At 49.2% G+C, this 23,882-nt stretch overlaps 1 protein-coding gene across 1 annotated transcript in view; it reads left to right on the plus strand.

Annotated features, from left to right (window-relative positions):
• Positions 1–21,970, plus strand: part of LOC137323484 (anion exchange protein 3-like) — an 86,119-nt gene extending 64,149 nt beyond the window's left edge. Inside the window, 9 exon segments of the mRNA XM_067986994.1 lie at positions 1,198–1,334; positions 7,913–8,093; positions 9,837–9,972; positions 14,940–15,132; positions 16,467–16,572; positions 18,257–18,441; positions 19,677–19,893; positions 21,836–21,877; positions 21,880–21,970. Coding sequence (XP_067843095.1) covers positions 1,198–1,334; positions 7,913–8,093; positions 9,837–9,972; positions 14,940–15,132; positions 16,467–16,572; positions 18,257–18,441; positions 19,677–19,893; positions 21,836–21,877; positions 21,880–21,944 — 1,262 coding nt within the window. The 3' untranslated portion in view covers positions 21,945–21,970.
• Positions 21,971–23,882: the final 1,912 nt, after the last annotated feature.

The raw sequence follows: 23,882 nt of genomic DNA on the forward strand, positions 1-23,882 counted from the left end.
GGCAGTGAATGGGAAGGGATTTAGTCCATTGGGATTCTATACAAAGGCAGTGAATGGGAAGGGGTTTGGTCCATTGGGATTCTATACAATGGGAGTGAATGGGAAGGGGTTTGGTCCATTGGGATTCTATACAATGGGAGTGAATGGGAAGGGGTTTAGTCCATTGGGATTCTATACAATGGGAGTGAATGGGAAGGGGTTTGGTCCATAGGGATTCTATACAATGGGAGTGAATGGGAAGGGGTTTGGTCCATTGGGATTCTATACAATGGGAGTGAATGGGAAGGGGTTTGGTCCATTGGGATTCTATACAATGGGAGTGAATGCGAAGGGGTTTGGTCCATTGGGATTCTATACAATGGGAGTGAATGGGAAGGGGTTTCGTCCATTGGGATTCTATACAATGGGAGTGAATGGGAAGGAGTTTGATCCATTAGGTCAGGTACATTGCAGTCAGATCCAGAGTAAAACTCCCTCCGCTCTGCCCCAAGACCATGCCTCGGCTCGAAGCTGTGAAGAGCGCGCCCCCCCCACTGTACCAGTGTGGCATTTTCCTTTTACCTGCACAAGCCGTCCTGCGGCCTCTTTTCGGGCCTCTGCGCTTGTTAGTGCCAGTTAATTAGGGGCAGTGTTGAGCTGCAGGCCTTTGCCCACAAGGAATTAGAATGAGATGCCCTCCAAACATATTTTATGTCAGAACCTTGGAACCAGCAGGCAGAGGAAACTTTCAACCCATCAGTCTGGGCTGTACCCAAAACGACATCCCCCACCTCCACCCCACAATGATCCATTAGAATTCTACACAGTGGCAGTGAACAGGAAGGGATTTATTTAACTGGGATTACATGCAATGATTTACGGGGAAAGGGTTTTGGTCCATTGAGGCCCTGCACGGGGAACCCGCTAGACTCCTGGGAGATGCTTGATCGCGACCATCAGTGGCTTCCCGAGGACAACATTTCCCTGAAATAACTGAAAAGCCCCACTTTGACCCATTAGAATTCTCGATTGTGGCCGTGAATGTGATGTGTTGCTGTGGTGGTGGTGGGGTGGGGGGAACGCGGGGAACTGGGGGCACCACGGAGGGGGGAGGCCAGGAGACTGGTTGCAAACGCGTCATACTGATTGCATGACCCCAGGCAAAACCCTCGATTGGGTTTAAAGGTTTCCGTCCTCGTCTTTCTTCTTCATCTCCAGGCCACCGATTCGAGGACAACCCCGGGGTCCGCCGGCATCTGGTGAGGAAACCTTCGAAGGGCCAGATAAGCAAAGTCAGCACAAAAATGCCGCAAACCGGTGTGAAGAAGAGTCGGCCCGACAGAAAACCTCATGAGGTACGGAACGTCCTTCTGTATATTTAATCCCTCGGTGCTCAATGTGGCAATTGCTGAACGTTAAAAAAAAATATAGAACCAAAGCAAAAATCCTGCGGGTGCTGTAAACCTGGAAGTATTACATAAGAACATAAGAAATAGGAGCAGGAGTCGGCCAATCGGCCCCTCGAGCCTGCTCCGCCATTCAATAAGATCATGGCTGATCTGATCCTAACCTCAAATCTAAATTCATGTCCAATTTCCTGCCCGTTCCCCGTAACCCCTAATTCCCTTTACTTCTAGGAAACTGTCTATTTCTGTTTTAAATTTATTTAATGATGTAGCTTCCACAGCTTCCTGGGGCAGCAAATTCCACAGACCTACCACCCTCTGAGTGAAGAAGTTTCTCCTCATCTCAGTATTGAAAGAGCAGCCCCTTATTCTAAGATTATGCCCCCTAGTTCTAGTTTCACCCATCCTTGGGAACATCCTTACCACATCCACCCGATCAAGCCCCTTCACAATCTTATATGTTTCAATAAGATCGCCTCTCATTCTTCTGAACTCCAATGAGTAGAGTCCCAATCTACTCAACCTCTCCTCATATGTCCGCCCCCTCATCCCCGGGATTAACCGAGTGAACCTTCTTTGTACTGCCTCGAGAGCAAGTATGTCTTTTCTTAAGTATGGACACCAAAACTGTATGCAGTATTCCAGGTGCGGTCTCACCAATACCTTATATAACTGCAGCAATACCTCCCTGTTTTTATATTCTATCCCCCGAGCAATAAAAGCCAACATTCCGTTGGCCTTCTTGATTACCTCATCCAACTGGCTACAATAACTTCAGTTTTAACAAGAACAACTCCCCATAACTTGATTCACACTCCCTCTATGGCAGGTGCCCTTTCAAGGCTGGAGCTAAGAGGGAAAAGCCTTTGTGGCCTCTCCTTCTCAGCTCAAACGCTGTCTGACTGGAATCCCTTTTACGAACTGAACATTACTAACAGAAATAAGAGAAACAGAAAATGCTGGAGACACTCAGCAGGTCGAGCAGCATCTGCGGAGAGAGAGAAACAGAGTTAATGATTCAGGTCGATGACCCTTCCTCAGAGCTGGAAGTAGTCAGAGATTTACCAGTTTATAAGCAATACAAAGTCAGGGAAGAAGGGTTGGGGAACATAAAAACATAAGAACATAAGAAATAGGAGCAGGAGTAGGCCAATCGGCCCCTCGAGCCTGCTCCGCCATTCAATAAGATCATGGCTGATCTGATCAGGAGGGAGGGAAGGAACAAAGGGAAGGTCTGTGATAGGGTGGAGGGCAGGAGTGATTAAATGACAAAAGGGATGATGGTGCGAGGCACGGAGGGTGGTAATGGGACAGGTTAAGAAACAAAAGATGGGTCTGGAGGAGGTGTAAATGGCAACAGCAGAACCGTTACCAGCACCTGCTGTCTGAAAAGATGGGAGCAGTGATTATGATCTGAAGTTATTGAAATCAGTGTTGAGTCCGGAAGGTTGTAAAGTGCCTAATCGAAAGACGAGGTGCTGTTCCTCGAGCTTCCGTTGAGCTTCATTGGAGCAATGTAGGAGGCCGAGGACAGAGAGGTCGGAGTGGGAGTGGGATAGAGTGGGTTTTAAAAAAAATAGCTCAGGTCATCCGATGAGTAGCTGAGTTACGCAGACCGGGAATGGAATCATAGAATGGTTGCAGGATGGGAGGAGGCCATTTGGCCCATCGAGCCCGTGCCAGCTCTTTGCAAGAGCAATCCAGTTAGTCCCATTCCCCCGCTCTTTCCCTGTTGCCCTGCAAATTTTTTCCCTTCAAATATTTATCCAGTTCCTTTTTGAAAGCCACGATTGAACCTGCTTCCGCCGCCCTTTCAGGCAGCGCATTCCAGATCATCGCAACTCGCTGATCCTGATTCAGTCTCTGGTCTGCGCTGAGCTAGCTGATCTCCACCATGGTGAGGTGGGAAGGACCCTCCACCGTTGGTCTCAGTGCCCCCATGGGACTGGGGTGGGGAAGGGGACGGAAATACCAGCCATCACTTCCACGCCTCATTGCACTCCAGTGGACCCCTGCGAGGCAGGAGATGCTGGGCCAGGGAGAAATTGGGCTTGGCTGTGAGCCTCAATAATTGAGTCATGTTTAACTCGGGGAGAAGGAGGGGAGGAAACTTCTGGTGTCCAGCATCTAAGGCCATAGCGTCAGAAAACACCAGACACCAGACTTGCCAGCCAAGGATACTGTCCTCAAATTTCTACAGAGCCAATCAAATATCAAGGATCTAGGGTTTTTAATGACTAAAGGTTTCAATATAGATCAGTGTGAGGTGGTGCATTTTGGTAGGAAGAATAAGGAGTCCACATACTGCTTGGATAATAAGAGTCTAAATGGGATAGAGGAGCAGAGGGATCTGGGGGTACAGATACACAAATCACTAAAAGTAGCGATGCAGGTTAATAAGGCCATAAAAAGTGCAAACCAAGCACTGGGGTTCATTTCTAGAGGGACAGAATTGAAAAGCAGAGAAGTTATGTTAAACTTGTATAGAACCTTGGTTAGGCCACACTGGGAGTACGGTGAACAGTTCTGGTCTCCGTATTATAGAAAGGATATAGAGGCACTGGAGAAGGTGCAAAAAAAAATTACTGGGATGATACCAGAACTGAGAGGTTATACCGATCAGGAAAGATTGAACAGGCTGGGGCTCTTTTCTCTGGAAAAGAGAAGGCTGAGGGGGTGACCTGATAGAGGTCTTTAAGATAATGAAAGGGTTTGATAGGGTAGACATAGAGAAGATGTTTCCACTTGTGGGGGAGACCAGAACTAGGGGCCATAAATATAAGAGAGTCACTAATAAATCCAATAGGGAATTCAGGAGAAACTTCTTTACCCAGAGAGTGGTGAGAATGTGGAATTTGCTACCACAAGGAGTAGTTGAGGCGAATAACAGAGATGGATTTAAGGGGAAGCTAGATAAGTACATGAGGGAGAAAGGAATGGAAGGATATACTGATAGGGTGAGATGAAGTAGGGAGGGAGGAGGCTCTTGTGGAGCATAGACACCGGCATGGACCAGTTGGTCCAAATGGCCTGTTTCTGTGCTGTACATTTGATGTAATTCTATGTAAGGTTAGTTTTTCTATTGACTTCTATTTTTCATGATGCAGACAGGTTATTGAGGTTTTTTTGATACCTTGACCAGGATGTTCAACTGAGGGGGGCATCTAGGCCGATCGCAGTCCTGGCCTCACCAGACAGCACCTTCCAGCAGGACTCACTGGACAGGAACCCAGGCTGCCTTTCCCTCTCCTTAACCCAGGAGTGGCCAGGCTGATTGGTACTAACGCAGAACGGACATAGGTTCAGATCTGAGACGTTATTGGTTTGTGCGGGTCAGTGGAGACGGAGGAGGGCGATGGAACATAGGAACAGGAGGAGGCCGTTCAGCCCCTCGGGTCCATTCCGCCATTCAATTAGATTATGATTGATCTGTATCTTAACTCCATTTACCCGCCTTGGTCTCATAACCCTTAATACCCTTACCCAACAAAAATCTATCAATCTCAGTTTTCAAATTTTCAATTGACCCCCAGCCTCAACAGCTTTTTGGGGGAGAGAGTTCCAGATTTCCACTCCCCTTTGTGTGAAGAAGTGCTTCCTGACATCACCCCTGAACGGCCTGGCTCTAATTTTAAGGTTATGCCCCCTTGTTCTGGACTCCCCCCACCAAAGGAAATAGTTTCTCTCTATCGACCCTATCAAATCCTTTAATCATCTTAAACACCTCAATTAGATCACCCCTTAATCTTCTATACTCGCGGGAATACAAGCCCAGTCTCTGCAACCTGTCCTCATAATTTAACCCTTTTAGCCCCTGTATCATTCTGGTGAATCTGCGCTGCACCCCCTCCAAGGCCAATATATCCTTCCCGAGGTGCGGTGCCCAGAACTGAACCCAGTCTCCAGATGGGATCTCACCAGTACTTTATTACAATTGCAACATAACTTTCTCCCCTTTTATTTCAGCCCTCTTGAGATAAACAAAAAAAAAGACTTGCCTTTATATAGAGCTTTTACACTTCCCCAGGATGTCTTTTGAAGTACTTTTGAAGTGTAGTCACTGTTGTAATGTAGGAAACGTGGCGGCCAATTTGCACACAGCAAGATCCCACAAACAGCAATGAGATAATGACCAGATAATCTTATTTTAGTGGTGTTGTTTGAGGGGTAAATATTGGCCCAGGACACCGGGGAGAACTCCCCCTGCTCTACTATGAATAGCGGCCGTGGGATCTTCTACGTCCACCTGAGAGAACAGACGGAGCTTGGTTTAACGTCTCATGTGAAAGACAGCACCTCCGACAGTGCAGCACTCCCTCAGTACTGCGCTGGGAGTGTCAGCCTGGATTATGGGTTCAAGTCTCTGGAGTGGGACTTGAACCCATCAAAGCAGGAAAAAATGGTAAAAAGTCAAAATTGAAGGCTCTTTATCTGAATGCACGGAGCATTCGTAACAAGATAGATGAATTAGTTGCACAAATAAATGGGTTTGACCTAATAGCCATTACAGAGATATGGTTGCAAAATGACCAAGGTTGGGAACTAAATATTCCAGGGTGTACATAACATTTAGAAAAGACAGGCAGAATGGAAAAGGAGGGGGTGTAGCCCTGATAATAAAGGATGAGTTAAGGACAGTGGTGAGAAAGGATCTTGGCTCAGAGGATCAGGAAGTAGAATCAGTCTGGGTGGAGATAAGAAATAACAAGGGGCAGAAAACACTGGTGGGAGTAATTTACAGGCTCCCTATTAGTAGCTATACCGTTGGACAGAGTATTAATCATGAAATAATGGGAGCTTGTAACAATGGTAATGCAGTAATCATGGGGGACTTTAATCTTCATATAGACTGGGCAAATCAAATTGGCAAAGGTAGCTTGGAAGACGAGTTCATGGAATGTATTCAAGATGTTTTCCTAGAGCAATACATCATGGAACCAACCAGGGAACAGGCTATTTTAGATCTTGTACTATGTAATGAGATAGGGTTAATTAGTAATCTCACAGTAGAAGAACCTCTGGGGAAGAGCGATCATAATATGATAAAATTTCAGTTTGAGTTTGAAAGTAAAGTACTTAAGTCAGAAACTAGAATCATAGAATCATAGAAAGGTTACAGCACGGAAGGAGGCCATTCAGCCCATCGAGTCCGCGCCAGCTCTATGCAAGAGCAATCCAGCTAGTCCCACTCCCCTGCCTTTTCCCCGTAGCCCTGCACATTTTTTCCTTTCAAGTACTTATCCAGTTCCCTTTTGAAGGCCATGATTGAATCTGCCTCCACCACCCCCTCGGGCAGTGCATTCCAGATCACAACCACTCGCTGTGTAAAAAAGTTTATCCTCATGTCACCTTTGGTCCTTTTGCCAATCACCGTAACCACTTCTTTATCAATTTTTAGCCCATCCACTATCTCAACTATATCTTCCTTTACTGAGACCCCTGACCCCGATCCTCCCCCCCCACTCCGACCCTCCCACCCCTGAACCCGATCCTCCCCCCCCACTCCGACCCTCCCACCCCCGACCCTCCCTTTCAACGATCCGGACCCCCGCGATGACCCCCGATCCCAACACCCCCCACCTTGACTGACCCTCGATCCCATCCCCCATGATTCGCCATCCCCATGGCACCCATGCCCCTTGCCCTCCCATGTCCCCCGTACCCACCCATGCTCCCCCATTCCTCCCCCCCCCCCAATCCATACAAACAAAGACTTACCTGCAGACTTACCTGAAGACGTCCTCTCCCTGGCTGGTCTCCCGTCCGACTGAGACCAGCCTGTCAATCAGCCGGTCAGTCCGACGGGAAACCGACAAAAAAAAATAAAAGATGTCCTTACGTCAAAATCGTAAGGACGTCCGGGAAACCCGTAGTAATGGGTTTCCTGACCTCAATTTGACCCCCTCCGCCTCCTCCCGGTTCCGTTTTAAAATTGAGTCCGTTGTTTCCCCCGGCTAGAGAGTCTAGAACTCGGGGGAATAGTCTCAGGATACGGGGTCGGCCATTCAAGACTGAGATGAGGAGGAATTTCTTCACTCAGAGGGTTGTGAGTCCTTGGAATTCTCTACCCCAGAGGGCTGTGGATGCTCAGTCATTGAATATATTCAAGGCTGAGATCGATAGATTTTTGGACTCTAGGGGAATCAAGGGATATGGGGATCTGGTGGGAAAGTGGAGTTGAGGTCAAAGATCCGCCATGATCAGATTGAATGGCGGAGCAGGCTCGAGGGGCCGTATGGCCCGCTCATGTTCTTATGTTCTTATGAACCCACGACCTTCTGACTCAGAGGCGAGAGTGCTACCCACTGAGCCACGGCTGACACATTCCACCATCAGAAAGGCCAACGCTCCATTAGACTCGGGCTGAGTACATTTCTGTGAGTGACACATCGGGTTGGTAGGTGGGCTCCAATGTACTGTACTTTTAGGACCTCCCGCCCCTCCCCCCCCCACGCCCCCTTTGCCGGTTCGATCAGGCGGCTACCCCCTCTAGAGTATTCATTCCACCATCCCCGTCGTTTCCGCAGGTCTACGTTGAGCTGAACGAGCTGGTCGTGAGCAAGAACAATGAGATGACATGGCGCGAGACCGCTCGCTGGATCAAGTTCGAGGAGGACGTGGTCACGGAGACGGACAAGTGGGGCAAACCGCACGTGGCCTCCCTGACGTTCCGCAGCCTGCTGGAGCTGAGAAAGACCATCGCTCAGGGTGAGTGCTGTTAGCGAATGGCTTTACTTACTTGACCTTACACTTTACTCTTCCTACCTGACCCTGAGCTGAGCTTCTAACCCTGTATCCTCTCCATCACCAAGACCGCCTGCTTCCACCTCCATAACATCGCCCGTCTCCGTCCCCTTGTCTCAGCTCATCTGCTGCTGAAACCCTCGTCCATGCCTTTGTTTCCTCCAGACTCGACTACTCCTGGCCGGCTTCCCGCCTTGCACCCTCCATAAACTTGAGCTCATCCAAAACTCTGCTGCCCGTATCCTAACTCGCACCAAGTCCTGTTCACCCATCACCCACTGTGCTCGCTGACCTACATTGGCACCCGGTCCAGGAATGCCTCGATTTTAAAATTCTCATCCTTGTGTTCAAATCCCTCCATGGCCCTCGCCCCTCCCTATCTCTGTAACCTCCTCCAACCCCACGGCCCTCTGAGATCTCTGCGCTCCTCCAATTCTGGCCTCTTGCCCAACCCCAATTTTCATCTCCCCACCATTGGCGACCGTGCCTTCAGTCCGAAGCTCTGGAATTCCCTCCTTAAACCTCTCTACCTCTCTCTCCTCCTCTAAGCCGCTCCTTAAAACCTACCTCTTTGACCAAGCTTTTGGTCACCTGTCCTAATGTCTCCGTATGTGGCTCGGTGTCAAATTTTGTTTGATAATCGCTCCTGTGAAGCGCCTTGGGACGTTTTACCACGTTAAAGACGCTATATAAATGCAAGTTGCTGTTGTGGTTATAAGTCTATAAGCAATTCCTGAAGGGAATCGTGTTCAAAGGGCATTTGTTGGCAATCGTAAGAATTAAGCATACAACGATATCAATTATTTGACAATAATTATACATACACTTAGCAGCAGCACGTACAGCAATACCTTGAGAGTTCATCGGAGAATTAATCCGTTACGGTTCTCGAGCTTGTAACCAGGGAGAGGGGGAGAGGGGGAACGTAACCAGGGAGAGGGGGTTCGGGGGATTGTAAACAGGGAGAGAGAAGTCGGAGGAATGTAAATGGGGAGACAGGAGTCGGGGGAATGTAAATGGGGAGAGGGGGGTCAGGGGAACGTAAATGGGGATATAGAGGGATCGGGGGAATGTAAATGGGGATATAGAGGGATCGGGGGAATGTAAATGGGGAGAGAGGAGTCGGGGAAATGTAAATGGGGAGACAGGAGTCGGGGGAATGTAAATGGGGAGAGGGGGGTCAGGGGAATGTAAATGGGGATATAGAGGGATCGGGGGAATGTAAATGGGGATATAGAGGGATCGGGGGAATGTAAATGGGGATATAGAGGGATCGGGGGAATGTAAATGGGGATATAGAAGGGTCGGGGAATGTAAATGGGGATATAGAGGGATCGGGGGAATGTAAATGGGGATATAGAGGGATCGGGGGAATGTAAATGGGGATATAGAGGGATCGGGGGAATGTAAATGGGGATATAGAGGGATCAGGGAATGTAAATGGGGATATAGAGGGATCGGGGAATGTAAATGGGGATATAGAGGGATCGGGGGAATGTAAATGGGGATATAGAGGGATCGGGGGAATGTAAATGGGGATATAGAGGGATCGGGGAATGTAAATGGGGATATAAAGGGATCGGGGAATGTAAACAGAGGGGGGGGGTCAGGGAATGTAAACGGGGAGAGAGGGGGGTCGGGGAGGTACAGCACCGATCACCTGAGGTTGGAAGTGTTTACTAAAAGCACGGTGTGTCTCTCCGACAGGGGCGGTGCTCCTGGACCTGGAGCAGAAGACGTTGCCTGGAATTGCCCACCAGGTGGTGGAAACCATGGTCATCACGGATCAGATCAAAGCTGAAGACAGGGCCAATGTACTGCGAGCTCTTCTAGTCAAACACAGGTACTGGCAACTTATCGGGGGGTCTATTGGGGTCTGAGTACACAGAGTGAGGGGACAGAGCGAGGGAATTACAGGCTGGAATCTAATTGGGGGATTCAGGTGGTTTATATATAGAATAATGGATACCCGGGAGTGAGTTACAGGCTGGAATCTAATCGAGGGGTTCGGGGGGGTTTATATATAGAATAATGGATACCCTGGAGTGAGTTACAGACTGGAATCTAATCGAGGGGTTCGGGTGGTTTATATATAGAATAATGGATACCCGGGAGTGAGTTACAGGCTGGAATTTAATTGAGGGGTTCGGGGGGGTTTATATATAGAATAATGGATACCTGGGAGTGAGTTACAGGCTGGAATCTAATCGAGGGGTTCGGGGGGTTTATATATAGAGTAATGGATACCCGGGAGTGAGTTACAGGCTGGAATCTAATCGAGGGGTTCGGGTGGTTTATATATAGAATAATGGATACCCGGGAGTGAGTTACAGGCTGGAATCTAATCGAGGGGTTCGGGTGGTTTATATCTAGAATAATGGATACCCGGGAGTGAGTTACAGGCTGGAATCTAATCGAGGGGTTCGGGTGGTTTATATATAGAATAATGGATACCCGGGAGTGAGTTACAGGCTGGAATCTAATCGAGGGGTTCGGGTGGTTTATATATAGAATAATGGATACCCGGGAGTGAGTTACAGGCTGGAATCTAATCGAGGGGTTCGGGTGGTTTATATATAGAATAATGGATACCCGGGAGTGAGTTACAGGCTGGAATTTAATTGAGGGGTTCGGGGGTTTCTATATATTTATTTATTTGTCCCTCAACCAACATCACTAAAACAGATTATCTGGTCATTATCACATGGCTGTTTATGGGATCTTGCTGCATGTAAATTGACTGCTGTGTTTCCTACATTATTGCTGGAGTATTGTGTCCAATTGTGGGCACCACACTTTAGGAAGGATGTCAAGGCTTGGGAGAGGGTACAGAAGAGATTTACCAGAATGGAACCAGGGATGAGGGACTTCAGTTATGTGGAGAGAGTGGAGAAGCTGGGATTGTTCTCCTTAGAGCAGAGAAGGTTAAGTATTTATCCAATTCCCTTTTGAAAGTTATTATTGAATCTGCTTCCACCGCCCTTTCAGGCAGCGCATTCCAGATCATAACTCGCTGCGTAAAAAAACGTTTTCCTCATTGCCCCCTGGCTCTTTTATTTTCAATCTGTGTCCTCTGGTTACCGACCTTCCTGCCAGTGGAAAACAGTTTCTCCTTATTTACACTATCAAAACCCCACTTAATTTTGAACAGAAAGAATGTACAGCACAGGAACAGGCCATTTGTCCCAAAAGGTCGATGCCGGTGTTTATGCTTCACCTGAGCCTCCTCCCTCCCCTCTTCATCTCACCCTATCAACAAATCCTTCCATTCCTTTCTCCCTCATGTGTTTATCGAACTTCCCCTTAAATGTATCTATGTTATTCGCCTCAACTACTCCTCGTGGTAACGAGTTCCACATTCTAACCACTCTCTGGGTAAAGAAGTTTCTCCTGAATTCCCTATTGGATTTATTAGTGATTATCTTATATTTATGGCCCCTAGTTCTGGTCTCCCCCACAAATGAGACATCTTCTCTACATCTACCCTATCGAACCCTTTCGTAATCTTAAAGACCTCTATCAGGTCACCCCTCAGCCTTCTCTTTTCTGGAGATAAGAGCCCCAGCCTGTTCAATCTTTCCTGATCAGTATAACCTCTCAGTTCTGGTATCATCCCAGTAATTTTTTTTTCATCTTCTCCAGTGCCTCTATATCCTTTCTATAATATGAAGGCCAGAACTGTTCACCGTACTCCAAGTGTGGTCTAACCAAGGTTCTATACAATTTTAACATAACTTCTCTGCTTTTCAATTCTATCCCTCTAGAAATGAACCCCAGTGATTGGTTTGCTTTTTTTATGGCCTTATTAACCTGCGTCGCTACTTTTAGTGATTTGTGTATCTGTATCCCCCCAGATCCCTCTGCTCCTCCACCCCATTTAGACTCTTATTTTCCAAGGAGTATGTGGCCTCTTTATTCTTCCTACCAAAATGTACCACCTCACACTTATCTATATTGAAATTCATTTGCCAATTACACGCCCATTCTGCAAGTTTATTAATGTCTTCCTGTATTTTGTCACAGTCCTCCTCAGTATTAACTACACCCCCCAATTTGGTGTCGTCCGCAAATTTTGAAATTGTACTTCCGATTCCCGAGTCCAAATCGTTTATGTAAATGGTGAACAACAGTGGTCCCAGCACCGATCCTTGGGGAACACCACTTCCCACCTTTTGCCAGTCTGAGTAACTACCTTTAACCCCTACTCTCTATTTTCTGTTTTGTAGCCAGCTTGCTATCCATTCTGCTACTTGTCCCCTGACTCCACATGCTCTGACCTTAGTTATGAGTCTACTATGCGATACCTTATCAAAGACCTTTTGAAAATCCAAATATATTACATCTACTGCATTGCCCTTATTTACCCTTTCTGTTACTTCTTCAAAACTGTGTACAGTTTTGGTCTCCTTACCAAAGGAAGGATATACTTGCCTTAGAGGGGGTGCAACGAAGGTTCACTAGATTGATTCCTGGGATGAGAGGGTTGTCCTATGAGGAGAGATTGAGTAGAATGGGCCTATACTCTCTGGAGTTTAGAAGAATGAGAGGCGATCTCATTGAAACGTATAAAATTCTTAGAGGGTTTGACAGGGTAGATGCTGAGAGGTTGTTTCCTCTGGATGGAGAGTCCGGAACTAGGGGACATAGTCTCAGGATAAGGGATCGGCCATTCAGGACCGAGATGAGGAAAAATTTCTTCACTCAGAGGGTTGCGAATCTTTGGAATTCTCTACCCCAGAGGGCTGTGGATGCTGAGTCATTGAGTATATTCAAGGCTGAGATCGATAGATTTTTGGACTCTAGGGGAATCAAGGGATATGGGGATCGGGCAGGAAAGTGGAGTTGAGGTCGAAGATCAGCCATGATCTTATTGAATGGCGGAGCAGGCTCGAGGGGCTGATTGGCCTACTCCTGTTCCTAGTCTTATGTTCTTATGAATTCAATAAGGTTGGTCAAGCATGACCTTCCCTTTTGAAATCCATGCTGACTATTCTTTATTATATTTTCAGTTTCTAGATGTTTTTCGATTACATCTTTAAGTCCCCGATTTCATTATCTTTCCTACCAGACGATAAGCTAACTGGTCTATAGTTCCCGGACTTATTCAATCACTGTTTTTAAATATAGGAATAACATTATCTGTCCGCCAGTCCTCTGGCTCTATTCCCTTTTCTAATGAATTTTTATATATATGTAATCGTGCCTCTGCTATCTCCTCCCAAACTTCTTTTAATATTCACAGATGCAATTCATCCGGATCAGGGGTTTTATCCTCTCTAAGTTTGATTAGTTTATCAATTATCTCCTCCCTTTCTATCTTAAATGTCTCTATATCTTTTTTGATCTCTTCTTCTAATGTCCTGCCCACCTTGTTAATCTCTCTGGTAAATACTGAGGCAAAGTAATTATTTAATATTCCTGCCATTTTGCTGTCATTACCTGTGAGTTTATTGTGTGTATCCCTCAGTCGCCCTGTCCCTATCCTCATTTTTTTAAAATTTATGTGTCTGTTGAATACTTCACTTTTTTTTTGACATTCCTTGAAATTTAATTTCATGGTTTCTCTTTGCCTTCCTAATTGTTTTTGTGACTTCTTTCTTAACCTCTTCATATTCCCTTTTGTTATCCTCTCCTTTATTGTCTAAGTACTTAGTGTATGCCTTTTTCTTTAGTTTCAATTTTGCCCTTATTTCTTTACTCATCCATGGTATGTTTTTACTGGCTAGTTTGTTCTTGCTTTTTAGTGGGATATATTTCTCCTGAACTCCTGATCACCATTTGAAATGTTTCCCACTGCTGGTCTATTTCTTTATTTATCAGTAAATTTTTTCCAGTTTATTTTCCCCAGTTCCATTCTCAGCCCCTCAAAATCAACTTTTTCCCAATTTATTACTTTGGTCTTTGCCTCCCTTATGTCCTTCTCAATTTTTATCATAAACCTTATTATGTTGTGATCACTATTGCCTAGATGTTCCCCTGCACTTACTTCTCTTATCTGTTCTGGTTCATTTCCCATTACTAGATCCAACTAGCTCATCTTTTGTTGGGCCTTTTTACATATTGGGTGAGAAAGGAATCCTGCACACATTATAAAAACTCCATTCCCTGTACCCCTTTACCCACCTCTTGACAGTTTACTTGGGGTAGTTAAAATCTCTCATGATTATTATTCTATGTCCTTTACTCATTTCACATATTTGCTTATATATTTCTCCCTTTACCTCCTTTCCACTATTAGATGGTCTGTAATCTACCCCTATAACGTGATCAATCCCTTCTTATCTTTTATTTCAATCCATATGGATTCTGTTTCTATCCTTCTGTTAGTTCTGTCCCTTTTTTTTCTACTGCCATTATATTATCTCTAATTAGTACAGCTACTCCACCCCCCTTCTTTCCCTTTCCTTTCTGATTAAGTCAATACTCTGGTCTTTGTCTTATTTATGTCCTTCTCAATCTTTATCTTAAACCTTATTATGTTGTGATTGCTATTGCCTAGATGTTCCTCAATGCTCACTTCACTTATTCATTCTGGTCCATTTCCCATTACTAAATCCAGCAGTGGTCCCTTTCTTGTTGGGCTTTTTCCGTACTGGGTGAGAAACCTCCGAACACCTCTGTTAAATCTCCGCTCGACCTTCCCTGTTCCAAGGAGAACAACCCCAGCTTCTCCAGTCTCTCCACATGACTGAATTCCCTCATCCCTGGTCCCATTCTAGTGAATCTCCTTTGTACCCTCTCCAAAGCCTTTGACCCTCCACAAAGTTGTGCTGGGAGAAGTCGGAGTAACTCGGACTCTTTGCGTTGCAGCCACCCGAACGACGAGAAGGAAGGAATCTTTTTCCCTCGGAGCGTCTCCGGCCCCGGCATGTCCTCCGTCCTGAACAGTCACCACCTCCACCTCGAGCACAGCCCGTTGAAAGACTCCTTCATCACCGTGCCCCTCATGGGGGAAGAACGCATCGAGATGCAAGACCCCAAGCAGGCGGAGACCCAGTCTCAGGTGAAACCCAGCTCTCGTGAGGGGCAGTCAGCGAGTGGCGGGCATAGCGGCAGGGGCGGTTGCTGGGGTGACAGGCGAGGGGGGTCGGGGAGATGAGGCACTTCCACCTGGATCCCTCTAGAATCCTGTTGGGTGAGGGTATTAAGGGATGCGGAAATAAGGCGGGTAAATGGAGTAAAGGCACAGATCGGCCATGATCTAATTGAACGGGGGAACAGGCTAGAGGGGCTGAATGGCCACCTCCTGGTCCTGCGTTCCACCCGGGGCGACTCACAAATGCCTCACCGTTGTAACCATGGCCTAGGGCGGGCATAAGCCTGCACTCAAACTGCTGGAGTACTCTCCTGGCCAGGGAGTGATGCTCAGCACTGGGCTAAGACGGATAATTGCAAGAGACAGCGGAGGAAGTTAAGATGAGCTGAACAGCAACGTCAGCCCTGTGCCCCCCACCCTCCCCGCCTCCACCTCCCCCCGACCCCCCTGCAGTGGCTCAGTTAGTGAATGCGCAGGCCGGTGTGCTACTGAGCCATGTAACAGGTTCATTCTGTGCTGGGCTAGCTGATTATAAAGCTGGCTGCCGATGGGAGCCGCTGCCCCCACCCCGGGAGACAGAGAGGAGACGAACCGGGGAGGGTCACTGCTCCTCACTGAGTGAGCCCAGCCAGGCTGTTCGTGTGGTTGTTGGGGAAGGACATTGTTGGGGGGTTTGGGGAGGGGTCTTTCTCTGTTCTACATTGTTGGGGGGTTTGGGGGTGGGGTCTCTCTCTGTTCTACATTGTTGGGGGGTTTGGGGAGGGGTCTTTCTCTGTTCTACATTGTTGGGGGGTTTGGGGAGGGGTCTTTCTCTGTTCTACATTGTTGGGGGGTTTGGGGAGGGGTCTTTCTCTGTTCTACATTGTTGGGGGGTTTGGGGAGGGGTCTCTCTCTGTTCTACATTGTTGGGGGGTTTGGGGAGGGGTCTTTCTCTGTTCTACATTGTTGGGGGGTTTGGGGAGGGGTCTCTCCGTTCTACATTGTTGGAGGGTTTGGGGAGGGGTCTCTCTCTGTTCTACATTGTTGGGGGGTTTGGGGAGGGGTCTCTCTCTGTTCTACATTGTTGGGGGATTTGGGGAGGGGTCTCTCTCCGTTCTACATTGTTGGAGGGTTTGGGGAGGGGTCTCTCTCCGTTCTACATTGTTGGAGGGTTTGGGGAGGGGACGGGCGAGGGGTGCTTCAACAATGTACAGTAGGAGAGGGAGGGTCACCGTAGGGCCCTTCCCCCTCTCCAACCCCCCCGCCCCCCCCACCACCGGCTTTCCTTTGGTGATTGTTCTCAAATCCCTTTTTCTTTTCAGAAACTGAAACTTGCAAATAACCACAGTGAGAGACACAAGAAGAAGTGGGAGTTGCGGCTTCTGGAACAGATCCCGAATAACGCCGAGGCCACGGTGGTTCTAATCGGTACGTTTCACTCTTACCAACAGAGATATTACAAACAATTTCTCCTCAATATGGAGACTCGAATCTGGGTAAGGAATATTTGCATCCCAACATCGACCAGAGCAGGTACAGCACGGGTTAGATACAGAGTAAAGCTCCCTCTACACTGTCCCATCAAACACTCCCAGGGCAGGTACATCACGGGTTAGATACAGAGTAAAGCTCCCTCTACACTGTCCCATCAAACACTCCCAGGGCAGGTACAGCACGGGTTAGATACAGAGTAAAGCTCCCTCTACACTGTCCCATCAAACACTCCCAGGGCAGGTACAGCACGGGTTAGATACAGAGTAAAGCTCCCTCTACACTGTCCCATCAAACACTCCCAGGGCAGGTACAGCATGGGTTAGATACAGAGTAAAGCTCCCTCTACACTGTCCCATCAAACACTCCCAGGGCAGGTACAGCACGGGTTAGATACAGAGTAAAGCTCCCTCTACACTGTCCCATCAAACACTCCCAGGGCAGGTACAGCACAGGTTAGATACAGAGTAAAGCTCCCTCTACACTGTCCCATCAAACACTCCCAGGGCAGGTACAGCACGGGTTAGATACAGAGTAAAGCTCCCTCTACACTGTCCCATCAAACACTCCCAGGGCAGGTACAGCACAGGTTAGATACAGAGTAAAGGTCTAATAGGGAGGCAGTGCTGAGTGCCTCAATGGGCCGTGGGGAGAATGCCGAGAGAGGCACAGAGGTTAGCTGAGAGCATATTCAAGTGGGATTCAAGCCTGAGATGATAGCAGAACTGATGGAGGCCAGAGGAGTGGTGATAGGTTGGGGTAGGGTTTGGGAGGGACAAAGTACCTGAGAGAGGAAGGGAAGGAATGAAGAACGTAGGACTCTCTTATAGTCACAGTTATATAAAGCTCTGGTTAGACCCCATCTGGAGACTGTGTTCAGTTCTGTTCACTGCACCTCAGGAAGGATATATTGGTGTTGGAGGGGGTGCAGCACAGATTCACCAGAATGATAACCGGGGGTTAAAGGGTTAAGTTACGAGGAAAGGTTGCATAGACTAGGTTTATATTCCCTTGAATACAGAAGATTAAGGGGTGATCTAATTGAGGTGTTTAAGATGATTAAAGGATGTGATAGGGTCGATAGAGAGAAACTATTTCCTCTGGTGGGGGGAGTCCAGAACAAGGGGGGCAGAACCTTAAAATCAGAGCCAGGCCGTTCAGGGGTGATGAAAGGAAGCACTTCTTCACACAAAGGGGAGTGGAAATCTGGAACCCTCTCCCCCAAAAAGCTGTTGAGGCTGGGGGTCAATTGAAAATTTCAAAACTGAAGTTGATAGATTTTTTTTTAGGCAAGGGTATTAAGGATTATGGAACCAAGGAGCTGAGATACAAATCAGCCATGATCTAATTGAATGACGGAACTGGCTCGAGGGGCTGAATGGCCTCCTCCTGTTCCTGTGATCCTTTTGCCCTCGAGAGGCCGGACATTAAATAAGGAAGACGGAAGTAATGGAAGCTCAAGAGACAATTTGATGTGTTTCTGGAGGGAGAAGGGATTGAGGGGTATGCTGGATTATATAGGACTGATCTATGGAAAAAGGGAACGATTTGTTTTTTGGGCCTATTCGCCTATTCATGTTCCTCAGAAATTCTCCCAGTTGTTTCCGTTATAATATTTCAGGGACTGTTGCATTTCTGGATCAGCCCACCATGGCCTTTGTTCGTCTGAGTGAAGGGGTGTTCCTCGAATCCGTTTTGGAAGTTACAGTCCCTGTCCGGTTCATCTTTGTCCTACTTGGGCCGACCCAGTCCGGCATGGATTATCATGAGATCGGACGGACCATCTCCACCCTGATGTCAGACAAAGTAAGACTCGCCTACAACAACCTGCATTTATACAGCGCCTTTAACGTAGTGAACCGTCCCAAGGCACTTCACGGGAGCGTTACCGGACAAAATTTGGCACCGAGCCGCATAAGGAGATATTAGGACAGGTGACCAAAAGCTTGGGTCAAAGAGATAGGTTTTCAGGAGCTTCTTAAAGGAGGAGAGAGAGGTGGAGAGGTTTAGGGAGGGAATTCCAGAGCTTAGGGCCCTAGGCAGCTGAAGGCACGGCCGCCAATGGCGAAGCAAAGGAAATTGAGGATGCGCAAGAGGCCAGCAGAATTGGAGGAGCGCAGAGATCTCGGAGGTTACAGGGATAGGGAGGGGCGAGGCTATGGAGGGATTTGAAAACAAGGCTGAGAATTTTAAAATCGAGGCGTTCCCAGACCGGGAGCCAATGTAGGTCAGCGAGCACAGGGGGCGATGGGTGAAGGGGACTTGATGCGAGTTAGGATACGGGGCAGCAGAGTTTTGGATGAGCTCAAGTTTACGGAGGGTGGAAGGTGGGAGGCCGGCCAGGAGAGCATCGAAATAGTCAAGTCTGGAGGTAACAAAGGCAAGGGTTCCAGCAGCAGATGAGCTGAGGCAGGAACTCCCACCAAGTCAATGGCTTTTTAAAATTTATTCAGTCATGAATCCGAATGAGTTGTACAGATCTTTCCCCTGCACCAATGGCCTTCTGAGTAAAGTGAAGTAGTCTAAACCTGAGAGGCCTGATGGGGGCCTTGTTTTTCATGTTTCATCGTCAAGACGGCATCTCCAACAGTGCGGCACCCCCTTAGCACTGCACTGGGGAGTGTTGGCCTAGATTATGTGCTCAAGTCTCTGGAGTGGGACTTGAACCCATGACCTATCTGACTCAGAGGCGAGAGTGCTGCCCACTGAGCCACAGGCTGACACTCCTTAGTGCCCCGGGATGGTGGGCAATGGTGTTGCGGTTCTGGCCCCTGAACGCTATCTGGTGACCCCCCCTACTCCCATTGGTGCCGAGTGTGAGCGTGACGGCATTGGGCGAGGACAAGAACTGTGATGCTCCCTGTGGTTGAATAGTCCGCACACTAACCCGGCTCGCGTCACGTGGCGTGTCAGAGAGCTGCACGGAGCAGCAATGAGTCAGCACCTGCGGGAGAGGAGAGGGGGGGCAATATATATAAAAAGAAGGAGGGGGAACGAGAAGGAACGGGAGGACTGGTAACGTTGTTTTTTGCTTCACGCAGGAATTCCACGAGGCAGCGTACCTGGCCGATGATCGGCAGGACCTCTTAAATGCCATCAACGAGTTCCTGGACTGCAGCATTGTCATTCCACCCTTGGAGCTGGAAGGCAAGCATCTCCTGAGGTCCATCACTGCATTTCAGAAGGAGATGCTGAGAAAGAGGAAACAGAGAGACAGGAGACGGACCCTGAGGGAGGAAACCATAATGGAGGGCAAAGGTGAGAAAGAGCAGGAGTAGCGACGATACTTAAACCATCTGACTCATCAAACAGGACAGGTTAGATACAGAGTAAAGCTCCCTCTACACTGTCCCATCAAACACTCCCAGGGCAGGTACAGCACGGGTTAGATACAGAGTAAAGCTCCCTCTACACTGTCCCATCAAACACTCCCAGGGCAGGTACAGCACGGGTTAGATACAGAGTAAAGCTCCCTCTACACTGTCCCATCAAACACGCCCAGGGCTGGTACAGCACGGGTTAGATACAGAGTAAAGCTCCCTCTACACTGTCCCATCAAACACGCCCAGGGCTGGTACAGCACGGGTTAGATACAGAGTAAAGCTCCCTCTACACTGTCCCATCAAACACGCCCAGGGCAGGTACAGCATGGGTTAGATACAGAGTAAAGCTCCTCTACACTGTCCCATCAAACACGCCCAGGCAGGTACAGCACGGGTTAGATACAGAGTAAAGCTCCATCTACACTGTCCCATCAAACACGCCCAGGGCAGGTTACAGCATGGGTTTAATACAGAGTAAAGCTCCCTCTGCACTGTCCCATCAAACACGCCCAGGGCAGGTACAGCGCGGGTTAGATACAGAGTGAAGCTCCCTCTACACTGTCCCATCAAACACTTTTATCTGTTCGATTCTTTTTTGATTTTTTTTATCGCTATTACATAAAGTGAGCGACTGTACTACAAGGATCTGTTTTATTTTGAGCTAATGCAGGGCTGCCTTCGTGACTTAAGTAAAGGTTGAAATTGCTGTAAATATCCTGTCTGTACCGAGTACGGTTCATTTACCTGTTTTAGTGTTAAATAAAGTTGCCTGTTGCTCCATAGCCTGAACCTCACCCTGATGGAGTATATATTCATTGGTCTAGTGAAAGCGAGGGTCACATGGCAAGATATGATATTTTCCATTATGTTGGAATACAGAGACCAAGGAACAGGAGGAGGCCATTCAGCCCCTCGAGCCTTGTCCACCATTCAATTAGAGTATGGCTGATCTGTACCTCAAGCCATTGCTCCATGTCTCTTGATACCCTTACCCAACAGAAATCTATCAATCTCGGTCTTGAGACCCCCCCCAGCATCCACAGCCTTTTGGGGGAGAGAGGTTCCAGATTTCCACTACCCTTTGTGTGAAAATTGCTTCCTGACATCACCCCTGAATGGCCTAGCTCTAATTTTAAGGTTATTCCTCTTTGTTCTCGATTGCCCCATCAGAGGAAATAGTTTCACCATATCTCCTATCTAATCCCTTTAAACACCTCAATTAGATCACCCCTCAAACTTCTAAACCGAGGGGCAGACAGGGCCTCGGTTTATCGTCTGCGTCTGAAAGACAGCACCTCTCTGTCAAGTCTCTGGAGTCGGGCTTGAACCCACAATCTTGTGACTCAACGGAGAGTGGGCTACCAGCGAGCCACTGCCGACACTCGAGCTCAGAGAGTGTTACCTGTGACCTGTTCTAAGACCGGGTGATGAATCTCCAGGCAGGTGTCACATCAGGGGCTAATTCCCAACTCTCGGTGTCAGTCGTGGCTCTCGCCTCTGAGCCTGAAGCTCGTGGGTTCAAATCTCCCCTCCAGAGACTCGAGCCCATAATCCAGGCTGACATTCCCGGTGCAGTACTGAGGGAGTGCTGCACTGTCAGGAGGTGCCGTCTTTCAGATGCGATGTTAAACCGAGGCTCCGTCTGCCCCTCTCAGATGGTTAGAAAAGATCCCACGGCCGCTATTTCGGTACTGACAGAGATCTGGGCAACATCTGTCCAGTCATCCAAAGGACGCCATCGGTGACACGGAGAGACTCTAACAAAGAACAGCTAAGAGAGGAGAGGTGAGGGGAGGAGAGCAGAGGCGAGGAGAGGAGAGGAGAGGCGAGGAAGCTGCGTTGAGTTACATTGTACTGTGCTTTGTTTTTTCCATTAGAGGTGTGCGAGGAGGCGAAGGAGGAAAGTGAATATGACCCGTTGAGAGAACAAGCCAGCTGGTTGGGGGCTTGTTGCAAGATGTCAAGCGGAGATACCCAAGTACCTGAGCGACATTAAGGTCCTTCGACTGCCAGTGCGTGCCGCGGTCATTTTCATTACTTTGCCGCGCTGTCTCCCCAGGCTGAGAATTCTCCTCGCTGTCAGGACTGCTTTCCGCCGCTTTCCTAGCCTCCTCCTCTCTCTCCTTCCATCCTCCATCTCTCCCTCCATCCCTCCTCTCTCATCCTACTCTCAACCTCCTCCCTCTCTCCCTCCATCCTCCCTCTCTCCTCATCCCTCCCTCTCCCATCCCACACCTCACCCTCCCTCCTCCACATCCACCATCACTCCCTCTCACCACAACCCCTCACCACCATCCTACCTCCTCCTCCATCCCTCTCTCCCTCCATCCCTCCCTCTCTCCCTCCATCCCACCCACCCTCCAACCTCCTTCTCTCCCTCCATCCCTCCCTCTCTCCCTCCATCCCTACCTCTCTCCCTCCATCCTCCTCTCCTCCATCCCTCCTCCCCTCCATCCTCCCTCTCTCCCTCCATCCCTCCCTCTCTCCCTCCATCCCTCTCTCTCCCTCCATCCTCCCTCTCTCCCTCCATCCCTACCTCTCTCCCACCATCCCCCCTCTCCCTCCATCCCTCCCTTCACCCTCACCCACCCCACCTCCCTCTCATCCTCCATCCTCCCTCTCTCCCTCCATCCCTCCCCTCTCCCTCCATCCCTCCACTCTCCCTCCATCCCAACCCCACATCCCTCCACCCCCCAACCCACCACCCACCCACCACCCACCCCCACCTCCTCCCTCCCCTCCATCCCTCCCTCTCCCTCCATCCCTCCCTCTCTCCCTCCATCCCTCCCTCTCTCCCACCATCCCTCCCTCTCCCCTCCATCCCTCCCTCTCTCCCTCCATCCCTACCTCTCACCCACCATCCTCACTCTCTCCCTCCATCCACCACTCTCCCACCATCCCTCCCTCCTCTCCCTCCATCCTCCCTCTCCCTCCATCCCTCCCTCCCTCTCTCCCTCCATCCCTCCTCTCTCCCTCCATCCCTACCTCTCTCCCTCCATCCTCCTCTCTCCTCCATCCCTCCCTCTCCCCTCCATCCCTCCACTCTCCCTCCATCCCACCCTCCTCCTCCATCCCTCCTCCTCCTCCTCCCTCTCTCCTCCATCCCTCCCTCTCTCCCTCCATCCCTCCCTCTCTCCTCCCTCTCTCCCTCCATCCCTCTCATCCCTCCCTCTCTCCCTCCATCCCTCTCCTCTCCTCCCTCCCTCTCTCCTCCCCTCCTCTCTCCCTCCATCCTTCCCTCTCTCCCTCCCTCTCCCTCCATCCCTCCATCCCTCCCTCTCCTCCCTCTCTCCTCCCTCTCTCTCCTCCCTCCATCCCTCCCTCTCTCCCTCCATCCCTCCCTCTCTCCCTCCATCCCTCCCTCTCTCCCTCCATCCCTCCCTCTCCCTCCCTCTCTCCCTCCATCCCTCCCTCTCTCCCTCCCTCTCTCCCTCCCTCATCCTCCATCCTCCATCCCTCCTCTCTCCCTCCATCCCTCCCTCTCTCCTCCATCCCTCCCTCCTCTCCATCCCTCCATCCCTCCCTCTCTCCCTCCATCCCTCCTCTCTCCTCCTCCCTCCATCCCTCCCTCTCTCCCTCCATCCCTCCCCTCTCCCTCCATCCCTCCCTCTCTCCCTCCCTCTCTCCCTCCCTCCATCCCTCCATCCCTCCATCCCTCCCTCTCTCCCTCCATCCCTCCCTCTCTCCTCCATCCCTCCCTCTCTCCCTCCATCCCTCCCTCTCTCCTCCATCCCTCCCTCTCTCCCTCCCTCTCTCCCTCCATCCCTCCCTCTCTCCCTCCATCCCTCCCTCTCTCCCTCCATCCCTCCCTCTCTCTGTCCGCACCCTCCCCCCCCCCCAACCCCCAACCCTATTCCCCAATCTCCTATTCGTTTAAGGAAGGAACCCTGCCGTCTTTACCCGGTCTGGGGCTCTATGTGACAA

This window comes from Heptranchias perlo, chromosome 7, assembly GCF_035084215.1.
Source record: "Heptranchias perlo isolate sHepPer1 chromosome 7, sHepPer1.hap1, whole genome shotgun sequence".
Classification (NCBI taxonomy): domain Eukaryota; kingdom Metazoa; phylum Chordata; class Chondrichthyes; order Hexanchiformes; family Hexanchidae; genus Heptranchias; species Heptranchias perlo.